At 43.1% G+C, this 18,945-nt stretch overlaps 3 protein-coding genes across 16 annotated transcripts in view; 2 read left to right on the top strand and 1 right to left on the bottom strand.

Moving 5' to 3' along the window:
* LOC144034262 (uncharacterized) overlaps nucleotides 1-13,835 on the top strand; it is a 47,312-nt gene extending 33,477 nt beyond the window's left edge. The window contains exons 6-9 of one of the 4 annotated variants that reach the window (XM_077542932.1): nucleotides 5,654-5,706; nucleotides 6,324-6,379; nucleotides 8,040-8,153; nucleotides 13,697-13,835. In XM_077542932.1, the coding sequence (XP_077399058.1) occupies nucleotides 5,654-5,706; nucleotides 6,324-6,379; nucleotides 8,040-8,153; nucleotides 13,697-13,721 (248 nt within the window). In that variant the 3' untranslated portion in view covers nucleotides 13,722-13,835. Of the gene's footprint in view, nucleotides 1-5,653; nucleotides 5,707-5,793; nucleotides 6,606-8,039; nucleotides 8,154-13,696 lie in introns of those variants that run through there. The other 3 variants (XM_077542928.1, XM_077542929.1, XM_077542931.1) reach the window with 3 other exon arrangements.
* The window catches only part of fnbp1b (formin binding protein 1b), a 58,771-nt gene continuing 48,348 nt past the window's right edge, over nucleotides 8,523-18,945 (bottom strand). For 10 of the 11 annotated variants that reach the window (XM_077542915.1, XM_077542917.1, XM_077542919.1 and 7 more), the window contains 5 exons: nucleotides 15,853-15,962; nucleotides 15,248-15,380; nucleotides 14,082-14,203; nucleotides 13,815-13,981; nucleotides 11,094-12,641 (listed from right to left, as the gene is read on the bottom strand). In XM_077542915.1, the coding sequence (XP_077399041.1) occupies nucleotides 12,463-12,641; nucleotides 13,815-13,981; nucleotides 14,082-14,203; nucleotides 15,248-15,380; nucleotides 15,853-15,962 (711 nt within the window). In that variant the 3' untranslated portion in view covers nucleotides 11,094-12,462. The other variant, XM_077542913.1, reaches the window with a different exon arrangement.
* Nucleotides 17,970-18,945, top strand: part of agpat2 (1-acylglycerol-3-phosphate O-acyltransferase 2 (lysophosphatidic acid acyltransferase, beta)) — a 64,247-nt gene continuing 63,271 nt past the window's right edge. The window contains exon 1 of the mRNA XM_077542933.1: nucleotides 17,970-18,329. The gene's annotated coding sequence lies outside the window, so the exon portion shown is untranslated. The remainder of the gene's footprint in view (nucleotides 18,330-18,945) is intronic.

Raw genomic sequence — 18,945 nt, 5'->3', positions numbered from 1 at the left:
TTATGCCCGCTCCCCCTTGCCAAAGGTCAAGCTAGCTTGATTTAAGACTCTAAATTGTAGATTGGTGTGAATGCGAATGCGTTTTTGTCTTTATGTGCTCTGCGATTAACTACCGGCAGCCAGAAATTCTTTGCGTACTTCCCCTTCAGGTCAATCAGAGTGTCAGAGTAGGTGGGTGGAGGTTCGGGAGAGAGGCGATCTTCCATCCATCCATTTTCTTGGCCGCTTTTTCCTCACAAGGGTCGCGGGGGTGCTGGAGCCTATCCCAGCTGGCTTCGGGCAGTAGGCGGGGTACACCCTGAACTGGTTGCCAGCCAATCGCAGGGCACACAGAGACGAACAACCACACTCACATTCACACCTAGGGACAATTTGGAGTGTTCAATTAACCTGCCATGCATGTTTTTGGAATGTGGGAGGAAACCGGAGTACCCGGTGAAAACCCACGCAAGCACGGGGAGAACATGCAAACTACACCCAGGAAGGCCGAAGCCCGGACTCGATCTCACGTCCTCTGCACTGGGAGGCGGACGTGCTAACCAGTCAGCCACCGTGCTGCGAGAGGCGATCTTATTTAAAAAAAAAAATGTCGGTTGAAGACATTAGAGCCCACTTGTAGGGATGTTTGCATAGTGTTCAATCGCAAGGACATCACGGAGCACCATAATCAGATTTTCCTCGGGAATCAGGACCAGAAAATGAGAGGGAGGGATCCTAAGGTGAAACTCAGCTTGATTGGCTGGTGTGGAGGTTTTCCAGGGAATACTTTGAGGTCGAGTCATCCCAGCAAAAGGGGGACCACCTCCAGGGGAGGGGCTCCCCTCTTCCACCTCCCCCTCTTCCACCTCCTCCTCTGATTTACACTTTTCCGGATGCCACCCCGCCTGGGAGGTCATCGCCATGATCACCGGATCTTAACTCTTTGACTGCCAGACGTTTTCAGAAAAGGGATGCCGTGGGTGCCAGCCGATTTAAGCATTTTTGACTGATCTTTCAAGGTCCACAGAAAATTTTGTGTTTGGACAATGGAAACACACATACTACCAAATAAAAGATTGGACTCTCATCTTTCATCAGAAAATAAAGTTTGTTTCTACCTTATTACGTTTTTCAGTAATCAACAATAGAAAATGGTTAGTTTCACCTCAGTTTTGAAAAAAAAACGTCTTTTAACGTCTTTGGCACTCATCCATAGGATTTTACTAAACGTTATTTAACGTTTTTGGCAGTCAAAGAGTTAACCTCCGAGGAGGCCGTCGGCTCTGTGTGGAACCCGAGAGTGGACCCCTCCCCTTCTTGGGCGACGGTCACTACTGCCTCAAGACCATTGAGCAAACCCGTGTCGGTCTGATACCTATCAAGCAGTCATTTCCAAACTGTTTTTCTCAAACTATAACTTGATGGGGACCGCAAAATAAAAAAAAACAAAAAATTGGTATCTTATTTTAAAAAGTAGATACATAAATATGGGGACCGGCGTGCCAATGAAACAAATATAAGAAACCATTTTCTTAAATAATAATGGTAACGTTCCTGTAGGTATATAGCTAGCGCTTTGTTTGCTAGCATTCAAAATGGCTGAAACAACATTACATTTTGTGAATGGCCAATTTTGATGACAGTTCGCTATTAGCCCGTGAGCGGAAATGCTAATGAGCTAATGGCATATTTCTTGTAGTGCTCAATTGAAAGAAATCCCCCTGGAACTCGTTTCCACCAGCCGTGTCACTAAGGAGGCCTCACACCTACACACACACACACACACGCACACACACACGCACACACAAGCTGTCTGGGTGGGCCCGCTGTTGACTGAAACAACAGGAAATGTCAACAATCCAGCATTGGAACTCGTTTCTGGGATCCTCCATCCTCGTCTCCGGTTTCCATAAACGACGAGACGTCTTTCTTCTTTCTCGACTTCCGCTGCCTGAGTTATCAATTGGCCTAAAAAAAAAACCTTCCCAGCCTTTTCCGGCAACAGTCGCTTGGATCAGAACCGGGCTGGAGTGCACCCTTGACACTGTTGGCGAGCAGATGTTTTCCACCTCCACGCAGATGTCTTCCTCCAGCTTTTTCCTCCTCGCTCTGAGAAATCGCACGCAATGAATGCAACGCTTCAAACTCAAAGTCAAAGAATGCCGTTGGAAGCACGTATGGAATGTGGCAAAAGATCTGCAGATAAAAACCCGTCGAGGAAACACTTTTTTTTTTTTTTTTTTTAATTCTAAAATGCACACAGGCCCAAGTTCTGATGATTTGTTTGTTTCCAAAACACTTTTTGGAAGGACGGGAAGAACATTTGGTGGAGATTTCGAGATTGGTGCGAAGCCAGAATTGACTTCTAAAAGCTTTTGTTCGCGCTGCCAAATATCCGTTATCAATTATGAAGCGATATGCGACATGAAAAGATACGCTATGATACGACGTTTGAAGCGACGCGACATGGAAACCGATCCAATTATCTCTCCGTGATGTCATTGTAGGGAAAAAGTGGAGCAAAATGTCTGCCCGTTCTCAGCCTTTTCCTTCGGTTCTGTCCAGCCATTTACAACCTTTTCCATCCTGCGACTCCCGTTCCATCCCTTCATCCTAAATTCTGATTGGTTGGGTTAAGCAGGGGGTGGGGCTTTTTGGGTGACTCAGGGATGATGATGGGGAAAGCGCTCTTGTAAGGAAGTACGTCCCCCCCCCCTCCCACCCCCCCACACACACACTCCTCCGTCACTCTCTCGTCAATGTTAACGTGTTCACCGTCTGGATCGCGCATTCTTTTCCACCTCAGTCGGCCTCCCGGGTCAAGCAGAACCAGACCCCCCTCCTCCTCCTCCTCCTCCTCCTCCTCCTCCTTCTCCTCATCCCCCCCCGCGACGACGTCGGTGACGATGTGGTGGCAGCCTGGCGGATTTTTGGGCTTTGAATCACACTTTCCAGCCACTTCCTCCTTCCCTCCCGTCGCTCTTTCATCGGGTGCTCCGCGGACGACTTAAAGGCCTTAAACGTGAACACGTGTGGCGAGTCTTTCCATTCCAGACACTCCGTTCTCGTCTGCCAGGCAAAACACTCTGATGATGATGATGATGATGATGATGATGATGATGAAGAGGAGGTGGGCTGATGTGGTCAGAGAACGCAAAGACGGAGGATGCGCACGTACGCGGTCACCGATGGCGCCGGTCCACGTGAAAGCCCCCGTTGCAATACATGGAATTAAAAGGCAGCTTCAGCCCAGTTGTTAGTTCTGAGTGTTTAGGGAGCAGGGGGGGGGGGGGGGGGGATGTTGTAAAGAGGGTTGGGGTCCGGCCCGGGTACCCAATCCTACCCTCAATTAACAGTTGGAATCCGGATTCCACATTCAATGAATTTCCGGAAGCCCACCTCTAAACTTTTGGTTCCAAAATCTTTACCTCTTCCAAACCCCATTCACCGTCAAAGGCCGAATCGAACCCCTAACCTTGAAACGAGCCTATAAACTTTGCCAGACTCTATCCCTACCCTTTCCCTAAATGTAACCCTTACTAGGGTTTTCCTACCCATTAAATCCCAATTTTATGCTTAACCCCAACCTGCCCAAAGGCCCCCCCCTGATCGAGGTATAGAAATGGTCAGGGTGACCCCCTGAGCACTCGTTCCAAAATTGACCCGCCCCCACAAAATGACCAATCCCAAACCCCCAGACCCTCATCGGTGCTCAGGGACTCCACGTCCAGGGATGTTGGTTTGATCCTGGGTAAGAAAGTTGGAAGGTGAACCCCCCCCCCCCGCCCCTCCCCCACCTGGAAGCATAGAAGATGCTATCTTGGACTCCAAATTTAATTCCAAATATGCTGAATATGTTTCAGAGACAATTTCATGAATTTCCCATAAGAATACCCTAGTACTGAACCTAAAACCTTAGTCGTCCCACGGATGCGTTAGAAGACTCGCATGTTGGTGCGGCCTGAGAATGTCGTCCGCAAACGTCCGTCAAGCCGTGCCGGGTCGTCTCGCCTTTGCCACGGGACAACCAAATGAGTTCACTGTGAGATGACACACTTTTTCCTCGCTGGGACTTGACGCCGTGGCTCGGCCGGCGTTATCGCTGATACCGACCCAGACGCTGACTCATCCCCACAGCTGCTCTGTTTGGGGGAAAAAAAGATTGTTAATGGTGCGAGGGCACAGAACAAGAACAAGCAGTCTCAAGTCTTGACGGGATGCATTTGGACTTGTTGCGGTTCCGTTTTAGAGCGTTCCTCGGCTCAGCATGTTAATCGGTAACAGCTGATCGCGGCATAATAAGTGCCTTCTTGAAAAAAAAAAAATGTTTGGTCTTCCTCGAGCCAAAACGTAGCGGGTGCGATCCAACACGTTGCGAGTTACACAACACTTGAAGAGCATTTCCAAAATGGACACATTCGAAGGTTGTGTATAGTTTTTGTCCAGTGTTGTAGGACTTGACTTGAAGACCAGTTTTAAGGTATCTAGTCTTGGAATTTTTTTGGCGGGTTTGGGGTTTTCCTGAGAATTCAGAGCCAGGCTTGGGTGACGAGATAGCGGCTTGTGGGGACTTTGGGTTTGGATTTTCCTGATCATTCGTTGACATCCAGGTTCAAGGGTTAAGGTTCGGGTCAGGAGTCGGTAAGGGTTGGGTTTGGGTGAGGGTTTTCAGGGTTGGCTTTGGGGTTCCCGCACAAGTCATCTGCGCCCCTGCCGGTCCCCAGTTCTGCGCTGCGCGGTTGCGTAACAGGTGAAACCCGTGTTTGCAGGGACGTAAAAGAGGGCAAATGACACCCGAGTCCGCTGATGAGACTTCAGAAGGCAGGCAGCTTTCATTTCAACTTTTCTCTGCGCTGGAATGCGCACTGACACTTAAAACGTGGCTGCGTCAAACATTTAAAAAAAGGGATGCGTCTTGTTTTTATTTGGGGGGGAAAAACAAACTTCTTTTCTTCCCTCTTCTTTGCGTTGGCTACCAAACAAACGAGTTTAGAAAGAAAAAAATGAAGCGAAAACTGCTGCCTAAGATACGTTCGCTATCAAAGCTTTAAAACGTTGCGTCAAGTGTGTCAGCGTGTTTTGGGATTAAAAGCCCCCGCCAAAGAACTCAACACGTTGTCATTACCTGCCGATTGAGCTTGTCATCGGCACGCCCACTTCCCACCCACCGATCACCCTCGTACCATCATCCGCCATTTTCACTTGACTGCGCGACCTCGGGCGACAGCGGATGAACCCGCGACGCTTCCTCTCCGCTTCCACTTTTTCTTATCAGCTGAAACATCTGCCGTATCTGCCAACCCTTTTTTACCTTTCAGACATGACAAAAAGACGCCCGTCCCCAAACGCGGACAAAATTCCAAATCGGGCTCTCCGTGGGGAAAAAAGTCGGCTAAGTTAACACAGCCTGGAACTTCGTACCCGAAAATGGTGCTTAAATGTCCGGGCAAGAAAATAGTAAGGATGCTAGCATAAAATTCTTCTATGAAAAAGTGTTAAGCTAAAGTACGTCACTCATTTCCCCAAACCGGAATCGTCCCCAACTAACCCCCCCGCCTCCCCCACCCGACCTGAGCCCAGCATTTGCCTAATATTGCACAGTATGCATCGAGATTTACGATTATTATTGCATATTAAATCTTTTGTGTTGTTCTCGTATCTCATCTTCTGGCAGTCGCGGCGTCCTCGGGGGAATCCAGCTACATCGCAAAAGAATTTGACGCTCCGGTGAGTCAACCTTTTTTTTTTTTCCCCCGCTGTGGGGAGGGAAACCCTTCTGGGGAGGGGGTTCTTTTCGGACTCGTGTGTGTGCAGGGTGGCTGATTCATGGAGAAAGGGGGCACGTCGTACAAAAAAAATACAGGCTAATTATTGATTGGACGAGGAGGAAGACGATGAGTCAGCAGGATGACGGCGGCGGTCCGTGGAGGTCCGCGGGGCTCGCCGGAGAGCCCGGCGCAACTCAGCACGCCGACAACATCTCCGGCACACGTGTCCGATGCGCCGTTGACCTCCAGCTTCTCAACCTTGGCTTTTTTTTTTTCTCTTTTTCTTTTTTGATTGTTTGCTGGTGAAAATGGAAACCAGACGGCGAAAAGAAAGTGAGAGATCGCCCGGAATGTTTGTTTGTTTCAACGTGGACGACAAACATCTGGCAAACACATTCCGTCATCCAGCCCCCTCCTCGCACCCCCACTCCACTGTTACCTCTTCGTCCCCCTCCCCTGGAAATCGGAGCTCTTTAACTCCTTTTTTCTCTCTAATTCCGTTGAGCGTGCTCGCATGGGCAGGACGTCGAACACAAAGTCTCATTGTTACAAAAGGTTTTTTTCTTCTTTCAACAGAGCAAATGGCTCATGATGTCAGCATTTGATGGACTTGTTCTTGGACCATATGTAAGGTACTGCGCCCTAGTGGTGAGGAGGAGAAACAACCTCACATTTATGTCTAACTCGCTGAACAAAATAAAATATGGAATGTTAAGTTGAACATTTTATAAAAAAAAAAGTGTTTGTTGAATTTGGGACACTAAAACGTTTAATAGATAAATAGAGAGAAAAAAATCTGATTTTATTGATTCCACTAACGGGCTCAAATTGGCACATTAAAAAAGACCCAATCGTAACACAGCCCTAACATTTAACCCTACCCAAAAAAATAATAATCTAAGACTATCTCACCAGTGATTTGACTTATGGGTTTTCCTAAGAATATTGTAGAAGTGATCATTTATCTATTTTGTGAACTTGATGACAAGTGTGGAAAAACAAATGATCGGTGCCATTAATTGTTAATATTAAGACATAATTAGAAAGTAATTTGAGCAAAGTGTCATTTCAGGAGTGTGTATCAAACTGGTAAAACCGACCGTTGGGATGAGCGCGATCAGGAAAGAGTTTGCAAAGCAATGCTGCCACCTAGCGGCAATTCATGTGTATTGCTGGGTGCATTAAAACTACATTCTTGACTCGTTCAACAGCAGCGATTCACGAGCAACAACACGTAAAATAATAATAATAATGGTTTAACATTTTTACAGGAGCAAAAACGTTCTTTCTTTTTGCTTCTCATTTCCCTCTCTACTTTTTTCCCGCACTGCTGATGTGTCAACAGCTATTCGTTTTCGATGGCCGCACACACACATTCTAGTAGTTCCAGATGTTACATCGATGATGTCATAGCAGACCAGAGCCGCTTGTTTTCCCCTTTTTGCACTAAACAGACCAGAAGAAGAAGAATCATTCATTCATGGGTGGTTTTCTGTGCATGAGTAAAAGGAAGCCAGCGGATTGCCTCCAAACAAACACGTGCACATCACGTGTGTATTTATAATCAGTGGAGTGTTGTGCTGGTTGCCAGGCAACAATAATGTAAATAAATGATGAGGTTGGAAGAGAAACGAACATTTGAGGGGCTCGAACGAACCTCCCAGCATTCATCGGATTAATTACAGTTACAATAGTTCTCACGGAAATTTAGTAGGATTTCTGACAACAAAAGTTACGATGGAAATTTAGTAAGATTTTATACCCCCCCCCCCCCCAAAAAAAAAGTAATCTGAATGACATTGGGGGACCCCCACATAAGGGTCGCGTTGATTTTTTTTTTCTGAAAATTGTTTAAATAGGACCACAGAGCATGCAGAGGATGGGGCCAATGGGCTGACAAAAGCGGTACAGTATTGTTTCCCCTTGAATTTCCGTTGAAAGAACGACATTTCCCATGAGGCCAAGCGCATATCGTCGTGTAATCCGGAAGTCCAGGGCGTCCGCAATTGGACTGAATTATATTGTTTCCAGTGGCTATTTTCTTTCTTTTCTTTCATTTATACAGCAGTATGTTAACAGCAGATGGTGGTTGTGATATTACCTTTAATTGTACACACAAACGGCTGCCCCCCTCCTCTCCCGCGATGCATTCACAAGCATTCGTAAACAAGAACACAATTTTGAGTGTTGCGTGGCTGGTCGGGTCAGTGTGGAAAGGCGAATTATCAAGATGGCGATTTATTTTTACCACGCAATTTTCCAATAGCTAACATTAGCATTTTTTTTTTTTAGCATGGAAAGCTGCATTCTAAAAAAGAGCCAAGTCCCTGCAAAGGCAGCGTCGTTTGGTAATCCCCGAAGTCTTCCGCCTCGCTTCGCCTGTCCTGTGCTTTTAACCACATCCAGGTAGGCTTTTTCTAATCATTATTATCGCCTCAGACAAAAATCTTCGATCCTTGGGGTGTTTTGTAGCTTCTGCATGATAACTGTAATCGCGCCTAGACGTTTGACTCGACCTCCGTCTGGAACGACAGGGGAAAGCAAAGCACGTATGCCGTAAAGCAGTCTGCACGTTTGTAGTTTTTTTGTGTGCGGCAGAGTTCACACCATCCACCTCCAAAGTTTAGTGCCAAAAATTAGGGAAAAGTCAGAGAAGCGTGAGTGCCATCTGGTGGCGAAAAGGAGAATTGAACGAAAAAAAAAAGATCTGTTTGGTGTCTGAGGTAATGGTGATCGCCATGGCAACAGAACGGACAAAAAGACGAGACCCGGTCGTAACTTTCAGGCATATTTAATTGGCACAGTAAACACAATACAAAGTATTCAGTGCTTCAAAAAACACAAGCAAAATTGGCCAACAGGCAACAAGAAGCAAACAAACACAACCTGTCGTCACGCTCCCCCATAGGTACAATTTTCCTTTTGCATCTTGAACCATATATTCTTATTTATATATTTTATTTATACTCTCTGCATCTCCAATGTACACAAAACTCAATCTCCACTGGGAGAACGCCAGTAGCAAAAAGTGGTTTTGACCAAAGAGTGAACACTGAAAAAAACTCAAATAGATGCCATTAAAAAAGAAAAAAGTTGTGAGAACAGTCGTAATATTACGAGAATTTGTAGTATAACGATGTAATGGAAACTGACATTAGGGATAAATATATTCTCAGACTTTTCTTCCTCCAAAAATACAACTATATTTTATATCGTGGCAGTTTTCTTGAAAAATATATTTTTATTTGACTATTTCTTGTTGCGAATTATGATTAATTTTCATATATTTTTCCCCACAATTTTTTTTAAATGTAATTGTAAAATTTTTGTAATAATTTGCTCCAAGTTTTGACAAAATTTGAAAAAATTACTTCTCAATATATATTTTTTCAATATACTTTTATTTTATAACATACTTTAGTTTTTCCTAATATTGCAACCTCTTATGTGTTTTTTCCCCATTAAACAAAAATGAATCTTGTAAAATAACTTCCCCTGCAATTCCCCTAATACTCGTAACAATTTCAACGGTACGTCACTCAAAAAGAAAAACAAAACAATTTCTCCTTAATAAAACTATATTAACTTTCGTCAGGTTTTATTTCCTTAACAAAAATAACTTTCTTGTACTATTATCGTAATTCCCATTTCAATTTTCTTGTAATATTACGACGTCTTCTCAAGTAACACTGCACCTTTTGCCACTCAAAAAAAACTGTACTTTTGTTCTTCTTTTTAGCGTGACTCCTTGGCTGCAGTTTGACTTGCTAGTTTGTGTAGTGCGCCACCTAGTGGTTTTGCTCCTCACCACAAGGCAATCCTTCCCAAATGAAACAAACACTCTTGCAGTAAAGTGGCTTTTCAGTGCCGTTCCACGGCAGAACACGCCATAAACACACATTTTCTGCTCCGGATAATAATAATAATAACAATCAGTGGAGAAAAAAAAGAACAAAAAGACTTTTATGTGCCATTGCGATGTGTGGACGTCAAGAACGCTTTTAGTCTGACAGTGTGGGAACAACGAGTGTCAGTTGAACAAATAAAGCAGGCTCACAGTATGTTGGCATCAACACCACAAGCTGGGGGTGGGGGGGGCGGAGCTCAAATGGGACTTTTGGGGACTGATGGCAGGCGGGGCAACACAAAATAGGGGAGTGGTAATGATGGGGGGGTTTAGCACTAACTAAAATGATGGTTAAAGGTTAAGGTAAACCACCTGTGAAACACAACCTTATTGGGTGGGTGGTGGCCCGCATTAAAAAATAAAATAGTAAAAGGCAAAAAAAAAAAAAAAAAAAAAAGCCCCCCCCCCCAATAAATTCAAGTTACCACCACCCACCCCCATGGGACAATCGGTTGGGGGTGGGGTCGAGGAGGCAGACAGGGCAAGCATGCGGCACACCACAACGCAGAGAGCCGATTGGCTGTAAACGATAGCCATCAAGGTGCTATCCTGTAGGGGGCGGGGTTAGGAGCAGGTGAGGAAGGGAAGAGGGGGGGGGGGGGGGTTGCGTTTGTCGGGTCAGAGAGAGAAGCAGACAGCAGATGCGACATGACGTCGTCGTGATGATGTCATGACAGGACAAACACAAAGACAACCTCACTTCCTGAAGTGGGAGGAGCCGAGCAGATCGCCTCCAATCGCACACACTTTTGACGTTTATAATAAAAAGTCATAATGTTGCAACATTTTTTTGCGTAATGTTACAAGAACGACCTCATAATATTTGAATTGTTTGGAATATAATTTTTCCCGTTAACACTATTTATTACCACATTTTTCTAATATTACGAGAATATAGCCAGTATTGGCATAAAATTTAGTCATGTTTCAAGAACAAAATGAAATGGAATTTATGACATAAATTTGGTCAGTTGTTAAATGAGCATGACCTATTTATCCATAAAGGCACTTCATCATATATATTTTTTTTCTTTCTTGTAATCTAGCAACTTATTTTCCTATTTTGTAAAATTGCAACTTTTGAGTAATATTTTTTCTGTGAATCTTCTGAACGTGTGCTGTCATCCTATTGGCTCCAGGATGGTTGGATGGATGACGATGAGAAATGGCAGCGAGACTCGCCCCGGTGGTCGGCCGTGTGGTTTGCTTCTGCGTCCTCTCTCTGACTGCGCCGTTGTGGGTTAGTCAAGCGGCCAAGCTGTTAAGGGGCCACAAGCGTGGAACGATTTTAGCATTGGGGGGAGGTTTCTAAAGTGTCCGTCTCCTGTTCTCTTTTTTTTTTTTTTTTTTTAAATTAAAGAAGGAACAGGGCACGATTTCTCCCCCAGGCTGCTTGCCCTGTCGCTTCCTCAGCCAGCATCTCGTTTAGGAATCTGCAATGCAGGACAGGAAATAAACAAACAAGTGACACAAAGGAGAAAAAAAGAAATGTTAGATGAAAAAACGAGAAGTGCAATTGATATGGAAGTCAAGTTTGAATTTGTAATTGCTGGATATGTCTTATGACATTTTAGAATATATTACTAGTAAAATTTTCGTGGGGGGAAGAAATACAATATTGTAAAAATAATAATAATGACTGTAGGACCACGTTTTCTCAGTATCAAAGTTTCTTACACAAAGACTTTTTCCTCATATTGGAAAAAAAAAACATTATTCTGCAAATATGACTTTATTACCTCCAAGTTAAATCTCCTCTTGTAATAATATTTCTAAAAGTTGTATTTTCCTCTTAAAACATTTAAATTGGATTCTCCTATTACCCTTTGTCTTTTTTTTTCCCAATGAGTTTAAAAGAATCTCTTACTCTTATTTTTTTTGTTTTTCCACTTTTCTTTTCTTGACTGAGTTGATTTGCAAGTTTGATCCTTTTTTTTTTTTTTGCAATAACAAGAAAATGGAAAGAATAAGAGAAGTTAGATGCTTGTGGGGATAAAAGATGAAAATGTCCAAAAGGAAAAAATGACAGCGACCCACCAAAAAGACTTTACAGGTGCAAAATCGGCAAGAGGGGCTTTGTTAGCCTGGGAAGCTAACGTTGCTTGTGCCGCGGAAAATTAGCCAATTGCACTTAAAAGGTCCCAAAAAAATAAATCAATCCTTTTTTTTGTCAGCGACAGGCCGATTGACTAAATGCTTTCCCACGAGATGGCAGAAGGTACAATCAACTTGTGTCACCTGTTGACATTCATGCAACAGGATTAATAAAGTGTTCAACTCAATTCCGAAGACACCGCCATTATTTCAATATATATACTTTTTGTGACAACATATATATTTTTTTAATATTTATATTTGTTTGGTGGTGTGCGATAAGATTTGCCTAAAGTCAAATACTCGCTTTGGCAGACGTTTCGCTCATTCTACAGAAGCTCGCATTTTCCTTCTAAAGTAGCTCGCGTTCGACGCCATCTTTATCAAAAGAGCGAATATATTCCAGCATTAAAAAAAAAAAAAAAAAAAGCATGCAAGTGGACACATTTGTCAATCGGAACCTAGAAAAATAACTTTCTCACATATACTAGACATTAAGGCCTGACCGGTAGATTTTGATGCCGATTCATCAGTCGGGCTCGACTATTTACCACTGATTGACGCAATTTGACAGCAGATGACTTTTGGCATGCGTTCCCGCGGGATTAACAGCTACATCATGTTTACATTCATTTGGCGTGTTGGCGCCGAGGCTCGGCGGAGGAACACGGCCCGGCCGGCGCTGGGTGGGCTTGCGGGCCTAATGACAGACCGTCAAATGTAGGTCATAGCACCTTTGGCGTTGGTCCCCAAGAAGACCTCCACGTAGGACGTGGGCACGTAGCCCTCCTCGTCCTGGTTGCGGCGCACCCGCGTCCAGCCGTCGCCTTTGTCCTCCTCGATGACGTACAGCAGCTCGCCCTCGGCCACCGAGATGGTGCCCTCGTTGTGGCCTGCGCGCAAAAACGGGACAACTTCTTACGCCGCTTTTTTTTTCCAGCTGGGAATTCATTTACATTTAATTTCCCCCCCAAAAGTATCATTTCAAAAACATCTCTAATGTGATGCATTGTTTACAAGGCTCATTATTTGATGCCAAACAACAATTTGCCAACATCTTGGCTTCTTTGATGACTTCCTGCTTTTTTTTTGCTTGATGCAACGTTTTGAAAGCAAGCAGCTGTAGAAACGAGCATTTCATTTTCAACACTCCTCCTTCGCACGCTGACCAGGAAGGTCGCACTCAATCTTCCTCCTCCTCCTCCTCCTCACATTCCAGCAGTCACATGAGCACAGCCAAGCACGCCTGTGTTTGCTTCCAAGCATCTTCATTTATAAGCGACCATCATTTGTGGCCATTTCCTGTCACCATTAGGTGGCGACACTGAGTTAAAAAGCAAACAAAAAAACAAATGGGTGGTGTGTGCTGCTTTGAAGACCCCGTTTTTCTTTTATCGCTCAGTTCCTTAGACCCTAATATCAGATTAGACAGAGGCCTGTACAGATATAAATGTATAGGAATCGTATGCCGAGAGATGTTTTTTGGGAGGAGCAATATGGCGGCCTCGCGACTTCAAAAGTCTTGGCCTATCGGCTATCCACTCATATATTCAGATCAGTGGTTTGGGAGCATTAAAAAAGAACCTAAAGTGGGGCTGCTCGATTATGGAAAAAATAATAATATTTCAAATTATTATTTTTTTGGTACAAAAGAAGGAAATGTTTAAACATTTAAAAATATTAAGACAAATACAATTATTTGAAACACTATAATTATGTTTGGACCAAACAAGATTTATTAAATTAAGTCATTTTAAAATTAAAAAAAGGTGCAAATTAAAGAAATAAAATAAAATAAAAGAGTATTAGTCATCTTTTATTTTTGTTTACAATTATAACCCGATTTTATAATTGTGTAGTGTAATAATTGAAATTGTAATTGAATGGCACACAGCCCCAGCGGCTTGGAACCAAAATGGCTGACTTTCTGTGTGTTTTGCTTTCTCAGCCTTTTTTGTGGAATCTTCTCATGACCGACACGTCTACCAAATCCACGTCTACCAAATCCACGTCTACCAAATCCAAAGTGGCCTGGGCTTCTGATGAGCTCGTCCCCGCTCGCTTACCGTCAAAAGGGTACAAAGCTTTGCAGTTTCCGATGGTGGGCAGCGACTCGTCGTCGTCAAACTCGTCGTCAAACTCGGGCGTGCTGGCCGCCGGCGGCTTGGCGTTGGCCACGTTGGCCTTGACGTGAATCTCGGAATTCTGCTCCTCCGTGTAGCTGCCGTCCGGGCTGCTCGAGGGCCAACACACACAAAGACAGTAAAAGGTATGAAGGTCTTTCCTGGTGGCGTCCGGTGCGGCGCCGATGACTACCGTACCGTATACCTTACCTCTCTCGGTCCTGGGCGCAGTTGTTGTTGACGGCGCTGCTGCTGTGGCTCTCGTAGAGTCCACTCCGCCGCTGCGTGTCGCTCTTGGACGGCATCCGCTCCTCCACCTCAGCCAGCCAGCCCTGCGCGGGTTCGATACGACAAAGGTGATGACGGTGAGCAAAGTCAAGTCTCTGTCGTTCATCCAAAAACAAAAAAGTGAGTTCTGCAAAACTGAGGCTAGTTTCCAGAGGTTGATGACACTTGGGTCATTAAAACAAAGTAATGATCGTCAGTTTCAAGTCTTTTCACTCGTCACCACCAAAAAGAAGTTTCATATATACGTATAACTAATGCATAAAAAAAAAAAAGAGTTGATGTACATTTTCCATGGTTGACGACACTTGGTCCATTAATTCAAAGTAACAATAGTCAGCATCACTATACATCCCCTAAAAGAAGTTCCATGTATATGTATTTTAATTTATGCTTAAATAATGTTAATTTTAAAGGCTGACAACAGTGGGTTCATTAAAACAAAATAACGACGGTGAGCTTCACTCTTCACTCTTGACGCTATACTGTACGTCTTAGATCTTTATCCCCCCAAAAAAATAAGTTACACATACCTTAGATTTAAAACCTCATTTTTATAAGATCGTCAAGTAACGATGCACAACATGGCCATTTGAAAAATGATTATCAAATGTTTTAAGCATAACATTCGGACTATTATTACTTTGTTTTAATAAACCAAGTATCAACAACCTTCGAAATTGAAGATAAAAGTTATGCGCCTCTAACATACTGACAACCTCCAGGAATGACGGTGAACGTGACTGTCATTACTTTATGTTAATGTACCACAAATCTAAGGGAAATCTAGCTTTACTTTGTTTTAATGAAGTTGTCGTCTTCTTCTTTTTAACCACCTCTAGGAATGGAACCGACCCACGATACTTTGCTAGAATAACCCAAATGTGGACAATGTAGCTGGCTGCCATTACTTTGTTTTAATAAATCAGGTGTTGGCAACCTGGTCAAATAAAGCTTGCAGTTGAATCCGCTCATGTTCTCCTAATATGGATGTGAAGCCGTCTCGTTTTAGATGCGGCCCAGCTGGACACGTGCGAAGCGCTTGGCTGCCCTTTCCGATAAACCAAACAGCACCGGCGAGCTTTACTTGCCTCGAACTTCTGCACTTCCAGCTGCAGCTTCTCGATGTTCTGCCCGAGCTCGGTTAGCCGAGGGTCCACGCTGGCGGCGTCGCCCATTTGCGGATTCTTCACGTAAACGTCTTTCATCTTGGTGAGCGCGTCCCTTGAGGAGGAGGAGGAGGAGGAGGAGGAAGAAGGCCGCCGTGTTACCAGAGTGTCGCAAGCGAAACCGTTTTACGCAAACCGGCCTGCTAACTCTTTGACTGCCAGACATTTTCAGAAAAGGGATGCCGTGGGTGCCAGTCGATTTAAGCATTTTGACTGATCTTTCAAGGTCCACAGAAAATTATGTGTTTGAACTATGGAAACACACATACTACCAAATGAAAGATTGGACTCTCATCTTTCATCAGAAAAAAAAAGTTTGTTTCTACCTTATTCCGTTTTTCAGTAATCAACAATAGAAAATGGTTTTGAAACAAACGTCTTTTAACGTCTTTGGCACTCCTCCATAGGATTTTACTAAACGTTATTTAACGTTTTTGGCAGTCAAAGAGCTAAGAAGACATTTGGCACATTTGGTCTCGTTTTGAGATATTTCATCTTGGTTGGATTTGACTTTTTTTGCACGGCACCTCTGGTCGGTCTCCTTTTGAATGTCTTTGTGGAGCTCGTCCAGCTTGCCCTGCAGCTTCTTCCTACGCTGCTCCGGCGGCAGGTGGCTAAAGTCCTCGGGCCCGGAACCCTAAAAGACCGGAAACAACAGGGGGGGGGGGGGGACGGGGACAAAGTATAAATGCAAAAACTATAATAAAGTGACTCCAGTTGGCCGAGTTATTTCCTTTTGCGAGGGATTGAGTGTTAGGAAGCACCTGACATGTTGGAGATACGTTGGCCACGCCCCCAAAAAAAAATTTCAAAAGTGAATGAATAAAGTCCAAAACCGTTTTAGATGTTTTGCGGTAACAACAGAACACGACACGAAAAAAGGCTACCGATACTCTTGAAACTTTTTGACAACGTACAGTCAAGCATTAAAGTACAAACAAGCACTTTTTAAATTTGTTTTCATGGCCAAATTTAAGATTTCCTTCACAAAATATATGGCCTAATAATTTTTTTATTATTATAATTATTGCAATAATGACATTTCAGTAATTTTATGAATTATACTGCCTAGTGACTACTACTGTCATGCTATTTGTAAATTGTATTTCATTTTTTAAAGATTATTTTGATTAGACCTCTTATCCAATAACTACGGCCACTTTAGATAGTGATTCATTTTATATTATATATTCTTTTCTCTAATTTGAATATTCCAACATATGTGCACATGTTTATGTTTATGTTATTAAGTGTCTCTTTTAGTGGTGTGTGCTTTCCTACCGCTTTTCATTTAATCAAGTCACAAAAGCATTTACTATATCTCATTAGTAATTTTTTTCTTTTTAATTTAAAAAATAAATTTGACCTGCAAAATAACAGGTGGTTGGTTACATTTTTGTAAATATTTTCCCCTCATTTAAATGTATGTATTGTAACTTATGTCTTGGACATTTTTAATGCACCAAGTAGGAAACTTTTTTTTTTTTTTGGACAACACACACTAATTTGTTTTCCAACAAAACTTGACATCGTTTGTCTTTTCTAAAAGCCTTATTTTATGGTAATTCATTTTATGGTGTTCCTTTTGGGGGGGGGGGTGGTATTGAAAAGCTAACGGTGGACTACCTTACAGGTGGATCGGCGGGTTTGGATCTCATTGAGTGTTGGTCAGCACAGGGTGCGACTGCTGGAACTACAAGCCTTGGCGCTCTCACGCATGCATGGTCACCATGGCAACCCATTGTGAATTAATGGGCTGACTCCATTTTTGTTATTTAAGAGTTTTTTTGGGGTCGCTGCCACGTAAACTATTATGAAGACTGATTTTCATCCGAATGATATGAATTTCTTGACTCAATGCTGTACTTAAACCATAACAATAACAAAATGGAGTTAGCCCATTCTGGTTCCAGTGGCTCATATAACCAACCGCATGCAACCCGTTGCGGACATGCCACACACACGCTCCCCACAGACACGCCGTCGATTGTCATGCGCAGCACGCTAACCTGTTAGTGTTCATACAAACAAATCTATGAGATCAAAATCAATCAAAAACCACAACGTGATTCATGTTTGTATTTTCATCCTTCTACCAACCAGCTACAGAGTGTTAGCTTAAGCATAAAGGCTAAGGGTCAGCAGGAGCTAGCAGGTTATAAACATTTGCCGACTACTGATTTAGCGTAGCTTGCGACTAATCGGTTATCAAACGATCCACAAACTAATGTCCCAGTTCGGGACGTTTCTACAATGCTCAACATTTTCAAATTCCTTGTTGTCTCTTGTTGGCTTTTTAATTAGACAACGATGACGTAATCGAGTTGATGTTGATTCATCAATGACATCGTTGTTTTTGAACACAAGCTCATCCCTTTCTCCGATGTCCTCGGGTGAGTTGAGTCGTTCATCCAATCGCATTCAAATGTTCCCTCAACCAGTCGGAACTCGCCATTTTGAGTCAAATATTTTCTCATGCTTGAGGCTAAACTACTGCCACTTTTTAAAATCTTTCTATCAGGGCTGAACATTTAATCAAATTCAAACTGACATCGCCAATGGAGTAGAAAATAGCAAAGGCTATAAAACGCTTCATTTTGGTCGGTTGACAGGCTTTGATTTTTTTTTTTTTTTTTTTATATACACGCACCAGCCACTTAATTAGGTACACCTGCCCAACTGCTCGTTAACACAAATGTCCAATCAGCCAATCGCATGGCAGCAACTCAATGCATTTGGCATGTCGACTTGGTCACGATGATCTGCTGCAGTTCAAACCGAGCATCAGGACGGGGAACAAAAGTGATTGAAGTGACTTTGAACGTGACATGGTTGCTGCTGCCAGACGGGCCTGGTCGGAGTATTTCAGGAACTGCTCATCAACTAGGATTTTCACGCACAACCATCCATTCCCTAGCATTTATGGAGAAGGGCCAGAGGTCTCTGAACGCACAACACGTCGAACCTTTGAGGCACTACCAAGGTGTACCTAATAAAGTGGCTGGTGAGTGTTCCTATTTATTTATTAATACCGTGTGTATGTATGTAGCATCTAAATATGTTCAGCACTTAAGAAGTGCGTTCCAAATGATTGTTTCATTAAACATGAAAAGTTGGATTGATCAATCCGAGCTTTGTTTGCATTGTTGTTGTAATCTGATTTTATAATATACATACTTATGTTAACGCTGCGCTCATCTGGCAGAATTCTTTTAAGTTAACGTAGTGAACGTTCAAAAGAAGAAGAAGTCCAAGTGTTTCATAAGGCAACAACTCTAATTGATTGTCTTTTATATTTATGGTTCATTTGCTTTACAAACATATAAAACCAAAATATATATGTAGAATAAATCTGATAGTGTTTCTTGTAAAACAATTGCGTTGTGTTGTTGATAATCGCACAATAAATCGCAATTGAAATAGTGAGACGGAGAAAATTCGATTTTTCAAAATCGTTCAAGCCCTGCTTTCTATTTTATATATATTTTTTAATTCTGTTTACACAAAGCAATCAATCAATCAAACTCTAGCACCTGCGCTACGACAACACTTAGCGTTCCACAATGAGGAAAAATCATGCAGTGCGGGGACACCAGTTGGCAACTACGACAACGTTAGTA

The sequence above is a fragment of the Vanacampus margaritifer genome, chromosome 14 (genome assembly GCF_051991255.1).
Source record: "Vanacampus margaritifer isolate UIUO_Vmar chromosome 14, RoL_Vmar_1.0, whole genome shotgun sequence".
Taxonomy (NCBI): Eukaryota; Metazoa; Chordata; class Actinopteri; order Syngnathiformes; family Syngnathidae; genus Vanacampus; species Vanacampus margaritifer.
The sequence above is the reverse complement of the archived record's forward strand: the minus strand, read 5'-3'. Positions and strand labels throughout refer to the sequence as shown.